General features: G+C 34.2%; 1 protein-coding gene and 3 long non-coding RNA genes across 4 annotated transcripts; 3 read left to right on the forward strand and 1 right to left on the reverse strand.

The window, feature by feature from the left end:
• Positions 1-8,868: 8,868 nt before the first annotated feature.
• LOC102615741 (ABC transporter G family member 21) lies at positions 8,869-12,397 on the forward strand. Its single transcript, XM_052439153.1, has 5 exons — positions 8,869-9,362; positions 9,494-10,307; positions 10,995-11,183; positions 11,282-11,460; positions 11,553-12,397. Exons 1-5 carry the CDS (start codon positions 9,120-9,122, stop codon positions 12,201-12,203), a joined length of 2,076 nt encoding a protein of 691 aa, XP_052295113.1. The 5' UTR covers positions 8,869-9,119; the 3' UTR covers positions 12,204-12,397.
• Positions 12,398-12,828: 431 nt separating this feature from the next.
• LOC107177709 (uncharacterized) lies at positions 12,829-13,448 on the forward strand. The gene is made up of 2 exons (XR_001508677.3): positions 12,829-13,137; positions 13,253-13,448. It is a non-coding gene; the product is annotated as an uncharacterized LOC107177709 (long non-coding RNA).
• A 355-nt stretch (positions 13,449-13,803) lies between these two features.
• On the reverse strand, positions 13,804-15,487 carry LOC127901806 (uncharacterized). The gene is made up of 2 exons (XR_008054144.1): positions 15,342-15,487; positions 13,804-15,151 (listed from the first exon to the last, which is right to left on the reverse strand). It is a non-coding gene; the product is annotated as an uncharacterized LOC127901806 (long non-coding RNA).
• A 416-nt stretch (positions 15,488-15,903) lies between these two features.
• Positions 15,904-17,392, forward strand: LOC107177733 (uncharacterized). Its single transcript, XR_001508701.3, has 2 exons — positions 15,904-17,112; positions 17,197-17,392. It is a non-coding gene; the product is annotated as an uncharacterized LOC107177733 (long non-coding RNA).
• The last annotated feature ends 128 nt before the right edge of the window (positions 17,393-17,520 follow it).

Raw genomic sequence — 17,520 nt, forward strand, 5'->3', positions numbered from 1 at the left:
CAATCTCAAAAGTGTTTTAATTAATAGTTGATTACGCGGGTTGCAACTGCATGACAATTACATCCACCTTAATTATCACATGTGTCAACGAAGGGGGGAACTCGAAAGTCAAAAGTTGGCCCTCTCGATAGCCGATTCTGAGATCCTCTACTCGCCCCACATAAGCAAATTGCCATCATCATACCCCTTTGCTGTGTTTTCAACTTCAAAAAGTCAAAACGGGATTAATTAATTTACCCCGTTAAAGACTAGCTAGCCATGTAAAATGTCATATATCTTTACCGATAAAATTCAATTGGATGTTGCAAATTAAGTTATACTTGTACAAAAAGATAATAATTTAATCATGGCTAAAAAAGTAACGATCTGCAAAACTATTTTCTAAGTTGACTGCCCAATTCCTCAGTGCCACCTTCTCTCTTCATTTAGTCAAAACGCCAATTCTATTTCTTTTCTTTCTTTCTTTCTTTTTTTTTTTTAATTTCTTTTATCCTTAAAATAATCAGCGCTATTATCTTTTAACTAAGAAGTTAATATTAGGGACATGCAACACGTTTTCAGGGTTAGCCGTTTTGGTTGTCGTATCATTTTAAATTTAGGCCAACACGAATTCGATGAGTTTATTATTAGTGTTTAAATTTGGTTGTCATACAGGTTATTAGTGACTATATTAATCAGGTACGCTAGTCTTTTCATCGCTGTTTTCTGGATGTATATTAAGTAAGCAGAGCCATTCAATCCATTAAACTTATATTCGAATGACAGAGATTAGAAAATTTAGGGGCAAACGTTTAGCAAATGAAACGACTTTTGCAAAAACTACGGTAGAAGAATAAATTTTAGAGAAAGAAAACAGAAGAATTAAAATAATGAATGGGTCCAATATTTATTTATTTATTTTTCAATTAAATAAAAATCTAAATCAACCTCATCTTAATATTTCGTGTCAAAAAAGTGACGCTCCCAATCCTGTTCCTCCACTCCTCTCCTCTCATCACACAAACACACATGTATATGTTATTACTATTTAATAAAGGTCCCCTTATTTTAATATGATAAAGAACAAGACTATAAAAAAAACATAAATTTCAATCTACTCTGGAAAAATACACTGTATTAGAGTTTTTTTTTTCTTTATTTGTCTTCTAACTTATCTTTTACTTTAATAATTAAGAGATTATTTATGAAAAAATTATTTTACATATATTTAGGATGAAAATTCAGGACTGATTAATGCTGTCATAAATTAGTTTATAATGTTATATCAATTTACGACATCGTAAATCTGTCGCAAACTTTGATTCTAGATTGAAAAACTTTTCATATATATATATTCTCAATTGCAGACGTCCTCATTTTTTTTAAATGCTTTTACAACATTTTAAACTGCTAAAAAAATTTGATTTAATTAACTTAATTTTTATCCACAACAATTCAACGGTAATGATTTAAAGTTAAAAGTTGCATTTCGTATTACCATTTGAGCACATACCCAAGTTCTAATTATTTTTTTCTAATGTGATATAAACCAAAAATTTTGTATAATAAGAAGAATAGAATCTAGATGTACTCGGTTAGGAAGATATAACAACTTGAATAGTTAATCGTGTGAACAATGGGTTGTCTTTTTTTCTTCTTAAAAAAAAATATGGGAGGATTATCGGATTTCATTCCATTCCCCCCTAATGAGAGTTAAACCTAGTATCTTAGCCCTAAGGAGGTCATATTCTTACCACTTGAGTTAGTTAGGCCGTCTCCTCATAATAAATTGTCTTCTTATGTGTTGAAAATTTAAAATTTGAACCCGACACGAGTTTGTCTTATTTAATAGTTGTGTCATTTTAATGGTTCACCTTGAAAATTGATGTCATGTTCGTATTTAGTACGTATCACAAATGGTGACCCCAGCTGCTTATCTTTGCCCGCCAACTTATAAATATAAGCTCAAAGTGGGATGTAATGGAGATGTTTCTGAAAATAAATTCCTCAAGAAAAGCATAGATATATTGACTAGACCCACTAACAAGACTACAAGAGTACTGTATTTATGTGTGTGTGTGTGTGTGTGTGCTGGCCAACCCTCAGGTTTCATTGAATTGTATACGAAGGTAGACTTGTCCATTAATGCATACACATTTAGTAGTGCTTCAATTCTGCGGTAGTTACATTATTCAAAACCACGATGATACCAATTTTGCTACGACTCCTTATCGTTTGTTTCTGCCAAATCAAGTGTGTGTTTACAAGGCATTCCTCTGACGCAAAATATTTATCCATCATGACTTGCTTTGTGACAAAACTAAATTATTCCCATTCATTAAATTGCACTTAGTTTTTGTTTTTATTTTATCACATATATTACGTTTTATCCCTTTTTTTTTGGTGAATATATAATGGTTACGATTGAACAGCTTGCTAAGAAGCACTCTAATTAGCTGTGTTGAAATTACTCATTCAACTTGATACGGATGCTTCACTTTAGTACAACACCAGATAATAAATATTGGCATATCATTAAATACGACTTTATAAGCATTAAAATTGCTAGTTTGTACAAATGATAATAATTAATGATAAATACTATAACTAGGCAACAAGCATATGATGCCAAATTGAAGTTCACATAAAGTAAATTTGGGAAGGACTACACTATCTTTCTTTCGTACTCTCCACTTCGGCTTGCCTCACATTCCAGTATATTTTGTCTCTTACTTTTTAGAAATTTTTACGACACTACTGCCTGAGGGCTAGCCTCCCTCCAACATAGTTTCAAATCTCTATTTTTGTATAATTTATTGAATTTTTTAGCTAGCTTCACTTTATTATTGAAATCAGCACCATTCACAGTAAATTTTGTGGTGGACAACTCCAATCATTTTAATTATATTAGCATTAAAAGTTTATATAGTTCTTTCACTGTAATCTTTTTTGAGAATAAAGTTTATGATCTCTTTTTAATTTATTCTACAATTTTCTTTTCAAGAAACTTTCTCATATATGTGCACTGAAAATAAAGTTATACCTCCATTTTCTTCATATATAATATTATTTGTAGTTATCATAAGCTTGAATCTTATATTAACTTTGCCTTGAATGGTGCACGCACATATTATACGACACAGAGAAACTAAACTTATGCATGCACATTTAGTCATTTACACTGAGAGCAACGGCCAGCTCTGTTGAGGAATTTCAATCGTAAGGGATATGCAATTTTACATTTCATTCCATTAGGTTCTTTATCGCAGTTGTCAAAATCGAAACGGACAAGAAAGTCACAGCTGCCCAAAACAAAACGTTTGAAAGATTTAAAGATGTTGCAATTCTGAATGGCCACTTCTGAAAATATATATTTACAGAAAGCTAGAAACGATCGAAACAAAGTAAATTTAAAAAAAGAAAAAGAAAAAGAAAAGAAAAGCTGTCAAAAAAGTAAAAAATAATCAAAGTGTTTTGTACCATTGCGAGAAAGCACTAATTCATACGATTATTATCCACTGCAATTTTAACTTTGCTTTTCTCAATTTCTCAACCGTCTCCCCACATGTTTCCTTCATTAATGTGATAATGTCCCATCCAATCTGTATCGTGCACGATTCTTAAACCTCGTTTGGTTCCATTTTTTTTAATTTTCATTGGGTTGCTGCTGGGGAATTTCCACCTCAATGGGAAAAAGTGATTTCTATTTTTATTGACAATAATGTATATACAGAAACGCACATGCTTAAAAAGTTGCCAGTCGGCAACTGCATTTTTCATATACATATAGCAGCTAGATATTGCAGCTGAGATGGCAGATGCTTAAGGGATGGTTGATGTGTTAGTTTAATATTAATTAGTTCAATTTGTCACATATTGTGCTTCAATTTTCAATTACAATAACTTTAATCTTTGCAAAGCTTGTAGGCTTGCTTCTGGTTATATACAATGGCACCAACTCTTTGTGCGCTTTTATAAAAAAGATAAAATCAAGTGAAAAAGAAAAAGTATATTTCACACTGCATGTTTGTCACGAGGGTTCACTAACAGACAGTATTTATAGTAAAGTCAATATGTAAAATTATTTGTAATAATAACACATCACAATTCGTTATTATTACACGATCATGTTGTTGCTGAAATTAGATCTTGGGCTCAGGACATTCAAAATGCACGATCAACTCTTAGTTTCAGTCAGACTAATAAGATCATCAAAGATGTTAGATGGCAAGCTCTCCCTGAATCTTTTTTCAAATTAAATACTGGTGGATCACGATTAAAGAAGGGTCTAGCCAGCGCTGGGGGCTTGGTGAGGGATTGTTCTGGAAAGTGGCAGTTTGGCTTTGGCATGAACATTGGATTTGGATCGGTGACTACTGCAGAACTTTGGAGTCTTTTTCAAGGACTTAATATTGCTTGGGACCGTGGCATTCGTTATTTAATTGCAGAGGTGGATAGCCAATGTGTTTCCCAACTTATTTTCCTCTACTAGCTTGATGCCTAATGCACATTTTTCTCTCATAACTGCCATGAAGAAACTAATGAATAGACAATGGCTCATTACCATAAAGCATATATATCGGGAAGCCAATTGTGCTGCAGATTCCATGGCAAAACTTGCTGGTTCCTTACCCCTTGGACTTCATGTCTTTGAACCCCCCCCCCCCGAGGGTCTTGGTTATTGGTTATGTAATGATATATATAGGACCTCTATTCCCCGTTCTGTTTTAGCCTAGTTTTACTAGGCTCCAATGTATATAAAATAATAATAATAATAATAATAATAACACATCACAATTCTAAGAATAATTGGAGTAATAACATAGGGGTCCCTAATTATTTGAGTTATATCAAATAAGTCCCAGATAAAAATATTAAATAATAATAATAATAATTTTCCTACCACAAATGAACCACGAGAACAAAGTTAGCAGAAGATTACGAGAATCATGGTATCTTGTGTGCTTGATTTTGATTACAAAGACACCTTTTATGATCCAATAAAATACTATATATATACGTTCAAGAAATGCCATAATATTATAGAGGGTGCGTAATATATATCTGATTAATTATTAATTTCCACTAATACACTACCGTTGAGACAAATGTCGACTATGATGGTCCCACTAAAACGTGCATTTCTTTTATCCGTTTTACCTTGTTTTGTTTTAATTTCTCTTCTCGGCTTGTAATGCTTTCATAAGCTTTTCTACTTTCTTTCTTTTTTAAGCAGACTTTATTATTCTTTATGAAAAATCGATCGACACATAGTTTCTCTTCTTTATGAAAGAAAATATTCTCTCCGCACAAGAAAATAAAATAGTGTTGTGAAGTGCCAATTCTTAATTGGAAATCCTTTTGAAGTGGCATTGTTTTATTCGTTATTAATTCCCACCAATACACTACTGAAAAATGCATGTTAATTGAACTAGCAGCCAGCTAGCTATATAGCTAATTTATGTCGATCAATTAGAGAGTGCTGGCAAATAAAATTGTTTTTCTGTCACCTACCCATCTGACATCTTATGATTTTAAAATTAAGTTATTCGTCCTCGGCTGGCATGTGATATGATACTAAATTGTTTCAATGGAAGTATGTATATAAAGTGATAATAATTAATGATCATTATTAGGATTATGCTCTGAAGATCTCGTGATTTAAACGAAAATTTTGATTCCAAGTTCAGCGAAGGATCTTGTTGAGCCAATCACATCAAAACTATTGCATGCATTTCTTTCGGAAATTAATTGAAAAAGAGAAAGAAGATAAAGAAGAAAGCACTTTCACAGTGTCAGAGACCACGTGTAAAAGTTGCATCGTCTCCCCTTGATGGCGATGCGAAGAAGAAGAGGAAGAAGAAGAGGAAGAGAAAGGTCTTATGTACACGAAGCTTCAAGCACAGGAAGACAACCACATTCACATGTCGCAATTTCATAATACACATTTGGTACTAGAGAATCCAAATCACTGTTAACATACAGTAAAGGGAAACACAAAAAGGATAAATATCGCGGATATTTTCTCTGTGAGGATCCAAGGCAAAAGGCCTTGATACTGTGTGCATGCATGAGAGTTTAGACCATCACTCATCCGATCAGATTTCTTATTTTAAATTTCGACACATTATGGATATATAGTGATGCTTACTGTTTGCACATGCCATGTTACAGTAAAAATTCATGCACCCAATAGGGAAAATTAGGCATGTCATATTCGGATCGAGATTGGTGTAACTATTAATGGCTACGATTATATGTGAATAGAGATATGCAAAAATTAACTTATGAGAATAATTTGGTAAGTAAGTTAGAGGGAATATGACCATCAAAATGATGCCCTGGAATACATCTTTTTTCCTTATATATGCTTTTCTTCGAGAAGTAATATGATATAAAGTTTCTTTCTTCTTTTTCCATTTATGGGAGATTTAATGGACCCATAAACCTTCTTGTAATGCAAGGAGGACTCGATCTAATTCTAGTTAAAAATTATATTTAAAACGCAGTTATTTCCAAATTGTTTTAATAACTTCATTGCAAGTGAATTTTTACGTATAAAAAAGTTAATTATTATGATGGTATCAACTTTTTCAGAAAATATATAATTTTCGTAAATTTACAAAAGTAAATAAAAGATAAAAGCACTAATGCAATATATTGGCCGAAAAAACTTTGAAGAAAATGGCATATGAGAAGCGGATATCAATTAGTTGAGGTAATAAACTTCCTTGTATTAAAAACAAGAGGAATAGGATTCAATTTAAATTTCAGCTAGTTTCTTGTTGATGATCAGGAGCATCATTTCAATTTCTTGGATGGAGAGAAATTAAGTTGCCATTAGGCTAAGTAATAATTTTAAAAAATAAATAGAATGTGGGAAGAATAACATTTGTCGTTAATGATCGAGATTTTCACTTTATCCCTGGAATTTTCAATAGAAAATTAAGTGATAAAAGCAAAAATTATTAGAAGGGAAGTGGTAATCTATCTTTTCGATATATTATTGAAGCTTTCGATAGCTAATGATTGGAAGAGAAAAATAGTTGTGTCCTAGTTTTGGCGATAGGATCATAGCAAGATACACTATTTTTTAAGGAGATTTGGCTAATCTTTACGCGAGTTGAATTTCTTTTTTCTTAATTCATGTCAATTATGCACTTGATTCTTGGCTTGCCAATCTTTATTTTGATTCTTATAATTTAAAAAATAAAACTAATTCATTAATTAATCAATAAATTGATGCAAGTTTTCCATTATAAAATGATGCATGGTCTATACTTAAATTTTTGTAATATTTATTTAAAAGAAAAGTTCCCGTTATACAGCATTATCGTGCTCTTCCTATACAAAATCCTTTATTGAATTCCACGGCTCTGACACGTATTACAAATCAGAGGAGGAGACTGTCGAAATTTAGCCAAAAAAGCATAGACCTTTCAATGATGGAGACAACCTTCAACAATGCCTTTTACAGCAAACGCGACACAATCTGAGCCACTATCTCATTCATTGAATGGGAATTTGACACCTATATAAAGCAAGAGGAACCAACTTCTTTTCTCATGGCTATATCTCCTGATAAAATAATAATAATAATAATAATTAATAAATAAATAAAGAAGATACCTCCTTTATTTACAGCTCCATGGAGAAAAAAAGAAGATGATGATGAAAGAAAAAATATTGGTTTTGGTTGGCTGGAGTTGGAGTTGGATTTGAATTCGACACCTCAGTGGATGATGATTAAAACCCTTCACTTTATTTCAACATTAACAATACTGTTCATAGTTCATATCCAATTTTTTTTTTTTAAAGAAATGTACATATATTCTGTTTATTTGTAGCATATGTTCAAGCGTAAGCATTATTATTTTTTGATTACTTATGTGTTCTTTTGCGGGTCAATTCTCTTCTTGCTTTAGATTTGCATCTTTGAGGGCCTACGCATACATTTTTGTCCAAATACAGCTTTGCCAACTGGTACGGATCCATAGACATGATGATATTTTCCATTAAAAAAAAAACTTATGCTAATATTCTATTAATCATACACGAATGAAGTAGTTTCGTCCCTGGTCATACGTATTTTACCTTTTAAATCTTAGTTTTTTTCCTTGATATGTAAAAGGCACTGAGAACCTTAGTAAGTGTTTTAGCTAATGAGAAAGAAAATTGTATAATTCTTTATGCATGCTGAACGAACAGTGCCAACTAAATTTTTGGCACTATTTATGGTTAGTTTTCTAAGCAGGAAAGTGAGATTTTCTCCTCTGAGCTGATTTGAGCTGTCCTTCATATTTGACGACTCGGATTGATTTAGCTGATTTAAGTGATCAGTCACGTGCACTCTTGTAATATTGCGTTGATCTGTTGTTTTCTTTACCGTACTATTTTGCAAATTAAGTTGTTTCATTCGTTTTAGCATGTATTGTCTTGTCATTTAGTAGCCCTTCCAGTTATGACATATTTCTTTTTACTTATTAATTTATCAAATCCAATATATATATATATATATATATATATATATATATATATTAGTGCGAGAAAATTTATAAATTGTACGGTTTATACGCTTTAACTTTTAAGTCTTTTAAACCCCACGATATTAAAGTTTTTTTAATTTTTTCCACACTTTCAAATTTCAAATTAGATCGAATATATATATATATATATATATATGGTATAAGTAAAAAATATATATATATGGGATAAATAAAAATAATAATGCACGATTTAAAGCAAATAATTTAATTCCCAACTATATATAATATAAGATATACATATGTACAAAAAAGAAAATGAAAAAATAAAAGGAAATGCCGGGAGGATAGGTGGAAAGGGGAACTGTAATTCGTGAATGCATTATGCATCTCCCCTAGACTACCTTATTGTGTGGCACAGTAGAACTGATCTTGAGGCTATATTATGAATCACCATCCAATGACTCTTTACATTCTCGTGCCCTGTTGCTCACTTTATATAAGTCAGTCACATGACCCTCTTCTTGCTTTGTATTGTGGCTGCCATTTCTCTCCTGTCCAGTATTACCTCTTAGTAATTAATTTGCTTCTGCTGCTTCTTCTTCATCTTTGATTCTTTCTCTCTCTTAGAGCTAGCTAGCCTTATATGAAATTGAAATGATGCCCCCTGATCATCAGCAAGAAACTAGCAGCTGCATGACCGGCAACGGTCCACCTGCAGCTAACACCATTCTCTCTAACCGAACCGACACCGTTTTGGTCCACGCTCAACCATCCGTTTCTGCTAACAATGTCAGTCCTTGTTCTGATGATGATGGAATCTCAGTCCAAATCCAAGAACCACCCCTAGTTATTAGATTCTCCATTCTTCGTGAATCCTTACACCCTGTCACCCTCAAGGTACCTTGAATTTTTTTCATGTGCATGCATGGGACCCTATATATATATATATATATATATATATATATATATAAATTAATGTTCATGTATTTAACAGTCTTCAACTGATTATGTATATTTTGATGTTGCAGTTTGAAGATGTAGCATATAGTATCAACTTGCATACAAGTAAGGGAAGTTGTTTTGCTGCTTCGCATGATGAGCCTAACAAGCAAACAAGAACTGTCTCGGTACTCAATGGTGTTAGCGGTATGGTTAAACCTGGCGAGTTACTAGCAATGCTCGGCCCATCCGGCAGCGGCAAGACCACTCTTCTCACAGCTCTTGCCGGCCGTTTACGGGGAAAATTCTCGGGCAAAATCACATACAATGGCCGCCAATTCTCGAGCTCCTTGAAGCGCAAAACAGGGTTTGTTACACAGGACGACGTGCTGTACCCACACCTCACTGTGTTAGAGACCTTGTCCTACGCTGCTCTGTTGAGGCTACCAAAGAAATTGACAAGAGAAGAGAAAATCGAACAAGCTGAGATGGTTATCATGGAGCTTGGGTTGACAAGATGCAGGAATAGCGTCGTAGGGGGCCCACTCTTTCGGGGCATATCCGGGGGTGAACGTAAAAGGGTTAGTATTGGACAAGAAATGCTTGTTAATCCAAGCTGCTTGTTGCTAGATGAGCCGACTTCAGGGCTTGACTCCACCACGGCTCAACGTATAGTGGCCACATTAAGAGGGCTAGCTAGAGGTGGCAGGACTGTAATTACCACGATTCATCAGCCTTCAAGCCGGCTTTATCGGATGTTTGACAAGGTGGTGGTGTTATCGGAGGGTTCTCCAATTTACAGCGGCCGCGCAGCTCAAGTCATGGACTATTTTGGCTCCATTGGTTATGTGCCTGGTTTCAATTTGTTGAACCCTGCTGATTTTCTGCTTGATCTTGCTAATGGTAAGTAATTTATTTATTTTTATTTTACTTTTGTTGTATTAATAATAGCTAGCCTTTTGCTTCTGTCACGTTTCGTATTCACCCAAAATGCATATACGGAGCAATTAGTTCTAATATTAGATTATGCCGTTGTTACATGCATGAGGTGTCTTTTGCTTTTGTGAATGATACAAATGTTTGATATGAACATTTTTTAGAACTCTGTCGACCTCGCAACTAACTCACAACTAACTATTAAACTCTAGTGGCTTTCACAGTTTGCCGTACAAAAGTAAAGAAATTGAAATTGAAATTGAACTCCCTCAAAAAGTGCTGAAACTAAGCACAATTAATCCTTCATGAGTTTCAGCACTTAATTTCAAATTTAAACGGTTTAAATTTCATTCTTATTAAGAGCTAAGTGTGATACAAAATGTTCTCCAGCATAATGGTCGCTGAAATAATAATTCAGCAGAGTCTAATGATTTCATGTATTCTGCTTTTGCCTCTTTTTCATTTTTTAATGGTGATCTTGCGTCAATAATTTCAGCGCCGCTACTTTTTTTTTTCTTTGGGTATTTTTTTTTTATTTTCTCCCATTGGTCTCCTTCCAAGAAAATATAGTTCTATTGTCTTATTAAATTAATAAGTTATGAGACTACTAATTAATTTATTTAATCCTAATTTTAAAAATATTTGGTGCTTCAGGGATAGCTCCTGATGTCAAACAGGATGATCAGCTTGAGTTTCATGGGAGATTAGAACACCACGATGATCAAAATGCAACAAAACAGTCCTTAATCTCATCATATAAAAAGAATTTACACCCTGCCTTAATGGCTGAGATTCAACAAAATGTTGGGGACCCAATTGCATCAGGAAAATCATCTCGAAAAAGTAAGTGAAAATAATCGTTGCTTCTGTTTTATTATTGCTGTTGTTTCATTCACTGCGTTGAGTAATTATTATCATCATTATGTTTATGTGTAATGCAGATTGTGACAATGAATGGACCGCTAGCTGGTGGGAACAATTCAAAGTGCTCCTCAAAAGGGGCTTACAGGAGAGGAAACATGAATCGTATTCATACTTAAGAATTTTTCAAGTCCTGTCAGTTTCAATTCTTTCAGGCCTCTTGTGGTGGCATTCTGATAGATCACACATTCAAGATCAGGTGCATTATCAATATGGTGGCACTTTGTGACAGACCACTACCATGTCCTTTGTCAATTAATTAATTGCTAATGCATTTTCAATTTTCGACAGGTGGGGCTCCTATTTTTTTTCTCAATCTTCTGGGGCTTCTTTCCGTTGAACAATGCCATATTCGTGTTCCCTCAAGAAAGGGCAATGCTCATTAAAGAACGTTCTTCAGGAATGTACCGTCTCTCTTCTTACTACTTTGCGCGAATGGTGGGTGACTTACCAATGGAGCTTGTTCTTCCAACTATATTCATCACCGTTACATATTGGATGGGGGGTCTCAAGCCTTCACTCATCACATTTTTACTAACCCTCTCAATCATCCTTTTCAATGTGCTAGTAGCTCAAAGCCTAGGACTGCTACTCGGTGCCATTATAATGGATGTAAAACAGGCCACAGCCTTAGCTTCTGTAACAATGCTAGTGTTTTTAATGGCTGGTGGGTACTACATTCAGCATATGTCACCATTCATTGCTTGGCTGAAGTACATCTCTTTCAGCCACTATTGCTATAAGCTTCTGGTGGGGGTTCAGTACTCGGCAAATGAAGTTTATGCTTGTGGCTCGGGATTGCATTGCAGCGTAATGGAATTTCCGGCCATTAAGTATCTTGGTGTTGATAATAAGTTGATTGATGTTGCTGCTTTGACAATGATGCTGGTGGGATATAGGCTATTGGCTTATGTGACTCTGCGGATGAGGCAGCCTCACTGACTACATAATATATGATAAATAAAATGTTCAGTGACTCTGAGATAGTGTGCATTTATAATTTATAATTTGATCTACCAGTTCAAGGAAATGTAAATTGAATTGGAATATTTGAAAGATTGAAAATATATTATCCAATTTCATGTAACTTTGCTACCCACATGGGGAATCAGTTTTAAGATACTCGTATTCTTATTTTGTACTGGCAAGTGAAAATTTCACTGTGAAATGTCAGCAGAAGGAACAAAATGAATTTATATAATTCTATTAATGGGCAGAGAAAAGGCATAAACAAAACCAGTTTCATTATCTACTTGAACAAGTTTAGCTGATTTCATGTGAAAATGTTCCCTTCGAAATCAGCTTCTTTTTATGCATCAATAAGAGCAAATAAGATTTTTCCAGTTGACGATTCGGTCTCACATCAATTAGTATCTGAAATTGTTCCTGAAAATGAAATATGTATAAGATTTATACGCCTAAAAATATCCTACCTGTTTTACAGAATAAGCATCAATCAAAGCCAGTAAAAAAATATGCCCGATCAGGCATCTGATCTGATCACAGAGCATATATTTCACCAGGAGGCCTCCAGCTTTAGTCTAGAGTTATTCTATTCTTTCCTTAGCGAACATTCAACAAATGTGACTGATGATTCTAGTTATTTTATGTCACTACTCCGCAACGCCGCTATAAATAGAGAGGTATTTGATGGAGTTTCTACTCAAGGCCAGCTAAGTAGTCGTGTTTTCTGATCTCTTCAGTAGACAATACAAAGAGAACGTCAATGGCATCGCTCAAGGCAGAGAAACCTCAGCAGCCTGCGGGGCAGGCCAAGAAAGAGCCTAAGGCTAGCGGTTGCTGCGGTAATGCACCAAAAGCAACCAAGCAGGCCACTAACAAGGCTGAGCAGAAGCCCCGGGAGACTAAGAAGAAGGTGCATATATCATTCATCTTTCCTTGAAACATTATAAAGACCATTGCTCAACTCTTGCTTATTATTAATTTGTTTAACTCATGGGATCAAATTTTCATTTTTGGTTTGCTTGCAGGCATCAGGAGTGAAGGGAGTAGCCAAGAACTAAGTAGTACGAGGTTAAGAGCTTTTGTGATATATGCCTGTGAAGATTTCAAGAAGCCAATCATGCTTTACAGGGGTCGTTATTATGAAAGTTCTAGCTTGAAATTTATATCAAAGTGTCTCTTCTTAGGCCCTGCGTAATAAATAAAGCTTGAATATTAAAAGGATGAGCTGTTTGTTGGAGTACTGTGGTTTGGCTAGAAGTTGGTTTAACCTGCTCATATTCCAAATGATATATATAGTTATCGCTAAAATTAATTCGGACTAAAGAATAGATTTTACCGCACCCTTGGATGCATTTAAGGGGCGTATTTTGGATGAAAGACGCTCGCATGAAGCGCAAACACACATCCCAAGCATGAAGAAAAGGTCTAAAACGGATAACATACACTTGATTTTTAGGCCCGAGCTATTATATACACGCACTCAAGAATATTTTCCCTCTTCAGGAAATTGCATTTCTTTTGAAAAAAAAAAAATCAGTAGAGCAAGTGTATGTACAGAAGATTGTGAGATGTTACGGAGAACAAATATAAAACACTTTAATTTTGATAGAAACGAAACAGGTTCTATCGACTATTGGGAAAAGATTTATAGATCGCATATCTATCCCACATCGGGTTACAAGATGTTGTAACAACTATTAAATAAGTTGCTGGAGGGAGCGACTCGTCGCCGGGTTCAGTGACGAGAACCTGTCACCAAGTGGGGCAACGAGGTGGTTGGACTTCGGCCGGGCTTCTCAGGAAGGGCTTGTCGGGAATTATGCTGGCCTGCCCGATCCAAGTCGAGAGTTGAATCAGGGGGCCCGAGCGAAAGCTCTTGGGCTTCTTGGGTCTTAGAGTGGAGGGTAAAGCGTCAGGCTGGTTTCACAGAGCAGCGATTACCTCCCGCTCTCGTCGGTGGATGGATAACGGGTCGGCTCCTGATTGGCCCAACAATGCCTGCGAAGCCCCTCACAATTGGACAGCCACCTTTTTTGCGAATTTTTCCATTATTGCGAGCACATTACCATAACTCACCGTACCATTTTACTGCACCCTTTTTTTGTCCACAGGGGCATTCATGTTCAGTTAGACCCAATATGTACCACCTTATTGTATATCTTGTGTTTATATAATCGTGAAAATTAATTTTAAAAGTGGTTTTCCTTTCATACTTTTGACAGGATGTGAATGACATCGGCTGATAACCCAGTCCCAGACTTTACTGGTCGGTGGACCATAATGAAAAAATAATAAAACAATATAGGGTCTTCTAATTAAAAACAGTAAATTTAAGGAGGGTGATAATTAAAACTAAGGGTAAATTTTGGCCTATTCCCTTCGTGAAGTAACAATTTTTAAATTGACCCTCTTATAATTAAAAATATTAAGCTACTCCTAAAAAAATATTATCTGTCTATTACTTTTAACGGTTAAAAAGGTAAAACAATATTTGTGCATTCCCTTAACAGTCAATAAGTTTTTCAGAACACACACAAATATTTTAAATATTTATGATATGCATCCCTAATATTTTAAAACATTTTCATTTTGCACTATATGTCTAATTTTGTCGAGCTGATTAAATTTTAATTTTTTGTATTTGAAAATTTTATTTTAAAAAATAAATAAAGAAATTAATTAAAGTTATAAATGGAAAAAAAATAATATTTTACATTTTTTTTATGTTTATCATTATAATCATTATTATTCTTTTTTTCCTTTAGCAAAGGTATTTAAAAAAATATATAGATATAAAAAAAATCAAAGAACAAAAGAAAAATGCTACCACAAACTTAATCTAAAACTTCAAAACCCGTCTCACAAAAAACCAGAGTCATCCCACACAACCCAAAATTCTTCAAATCATTTGCTTATTCACCAAACTAAAAATAATAAACAATAATAAAGTAAATTCAATCTATCATTAATAATATGGTTAATTCAAGATTAAAGATTATTCATAATTTAAAAATTAAGTAATCCCAAATATCAAATTACAGTGTTTCCTAATTTTCTAGTAATAGTAGCTCAATTAAACGATCAAAACAAAAATTTGAAACAACAATCCCAAACCTTATAAACAATCATGGGTAGTTGTGGTGTCAAAGAGCTGTTGTAAGATGATGTCCTCAATGACTTGGAACTCCACAACTGTCGCAGCCACGGCGTGGTCATTCTCTACTGGAAAAGAGCAAAAGAAGTATGGGTCTTGACTGCTGAATGGTTGCGATAAGATGAAAGATCAATGAGGCTTTTGATTGCCGAAGAAGAAGAATTGAGACGAAGCTCTCGGTAGTGCTATGGCAATGCTTTTGCCTAAGATTGCTGAGTTGATTGATTATTCGTACAATGAATGATACAACTAAATCGGCGGTGGGTTGGATGGTTCTGCAGTGACATTAAGGAGGCAAATAATTCAGGTTTTGGTCGTTGGATTTTGAGGATTTTGATGGTTGCTGCCAACACCCATTTGTAAGTTATAGATTCTAACTTTTGAGTTTTGGATTTTAGTTTATAGAAATTAAGTTTTAGTTTTGATTCAATGTGAGATTAGATTTGGATATTGATTGTACTTTTGTCATGCATGTGAAAAAGGGAAAAAAATTGAAGAAAAAGACAAAAAAGTAAGGCGGAGAAAAAAGAAAGAAAGAAAAACACGAAGAAGTAAGGAAGATGAAAAAGAAATAAAAAAGAGAAATTCAATGTTTCATTTATTTTTTTCATTTTAATATTGATTTTTATTATACCTATGGACTAAAATGTGCGACTTAAGAAATTAAATGAGTGATGAGATGCTTTAGAAATTGTAAAGGGACAAAAGAAATATGTTTTTAAATAGTAGATGTGTAATAATTTAAGTTAACGAATTACATTATTAGTGGACTATTATTGTACTTTCACGAGTTAACGGCGGTCAATTGTGAAAGATAATGAGTTTTGGAGGATAGCTTGATATTTTCAATAGTAAGGGAGGCAATTTGAAGATTGTCACTTCATGATGGGTAAACCAAAATTAACCCTAAAACTAATTAACAAATCAGGATTTCTTTTTCCAGTTCAAATTAACTACCACCGCAATTAGACATATTCACTCAGTCATATATATATATTAATATATATGAATTATAGCCATAATACATACGCAGTTGTAGGATAATAGGCAAATGCTAAGTTACAATAATTGTAACATGTATTTTTCATGTGAACCACACAAATTGTAGGTCCTATAATTTTGTGTGGTTCATGAAAGACGCTAGAGGCTCCCAGGATAATATATCATTTGGTTTATGAAAGACGTTATGCCTTCACTTTAATTAAAGATTTAAGAATCAAGATGGCACAAAACAGGGCTATTACAAGTATATGCTAACAGCACATGATGGTTGGTTGATACTGATATAATGTTAGCAAAAAGAACGAAAATAGCTAAGAATCAGATACTACTGTAACAATTACAGTGCCCTATCTCCAAATCATATATTCGAATTCTCTTCTCTTCATCTCACCATCTGGCCCCATCCCCTTGTAACACTTGTTATTCTAATTCCAACTCACAGTTGCACATATCTTCATTATAAATAGTCTTTGTTTGTGAGAGAACTACACATAGAAGAGCGATTTTATTAGCCAAAACACATACTATTTTTTCTATTAGCTAGGTTAAATTAAATACTTTGTGAGAGCAATGGCATCATTGAAGGCTGAGAAACCTGTTGGTACCCAACTCTTTGGGCAGACCAAAAAGGAACCTGCAGCCAAGGCCAGCGAAGGTGCTTCCAAAGCTCAAGGCTCCAAGTCTGGCGCTAAGAAATCTGCACAGAAGCCGCAGGAGCCTAAGAAGAAGGTATGCTGATATAGATTAATAAGTTCAATATCTCAGAAAATTTAGTATTAGTATCCAAGCTCATTACTGCTGACGGTTTTATAGGGAAAAGGTGGCAAATCAGCAGCGAAGCCCTAGTTTGGCGTTACAGAAGCGGCTAAACTGAGGCAATGAAGTACTACTAATCACCTCATAGTATTTAATTTCCTAAATGTTTTTCTTTAGTTGACCCCCTCATAGCTGGGCATCTTTGTAAGGCCGCTTGCTACGCTTGCACTGAAATAAAATTGCTATTTACAAACACCCTTTTACCACTCAAAATCTCAAATCACAGTCTTCCAAGTATTTATGGATATTCGCACACGATAAAATTTATGTAGATGTATACTTTGTTTATAATATAACACTTGAACCTTAATGAAAGGACAC

Source organism: Citrus sinensis, chromosome 4, assembly GCF_022201045.2.
Source record: "Citrus sinensis cultivar Valencia sweet orange chromosome 4, DVS_A1.0, whole genome shotgun sequence".
Classification (NCBI taxonomy): domain Eukaryota; kingdom Viridiplantae; phylum Streptophyta; class Magnoliopsida; order Sapindales; family Rutaceae; genus Citrus; species Citrus sinensis.

Excerpts from the sequence above, each read along its gene's own strand:
- LOC102615741 (XM_052439153.1), top strand. The coding sequence starts at position 9,120 with ATGATGCCCCCTGATCATCAGCAAGAAACTAGCAGCTGCATGACCGGC. Across the intron at positions 10,308-10,994 it reads TCTGCTTGATCTTGCTAATG|GGATAGCTCCTGATGTCAAA; the intron begins GTAAGTAATTTA and ends TTGGTGCTTCAG. Across the intron at positions 11,461-11,552 it reads GATCACACATTCAAGATCAG|GTGGGGCTCCTATTTTTTTT; the intron begins GTGCATTATCAA and ends AATTTTCGACAG.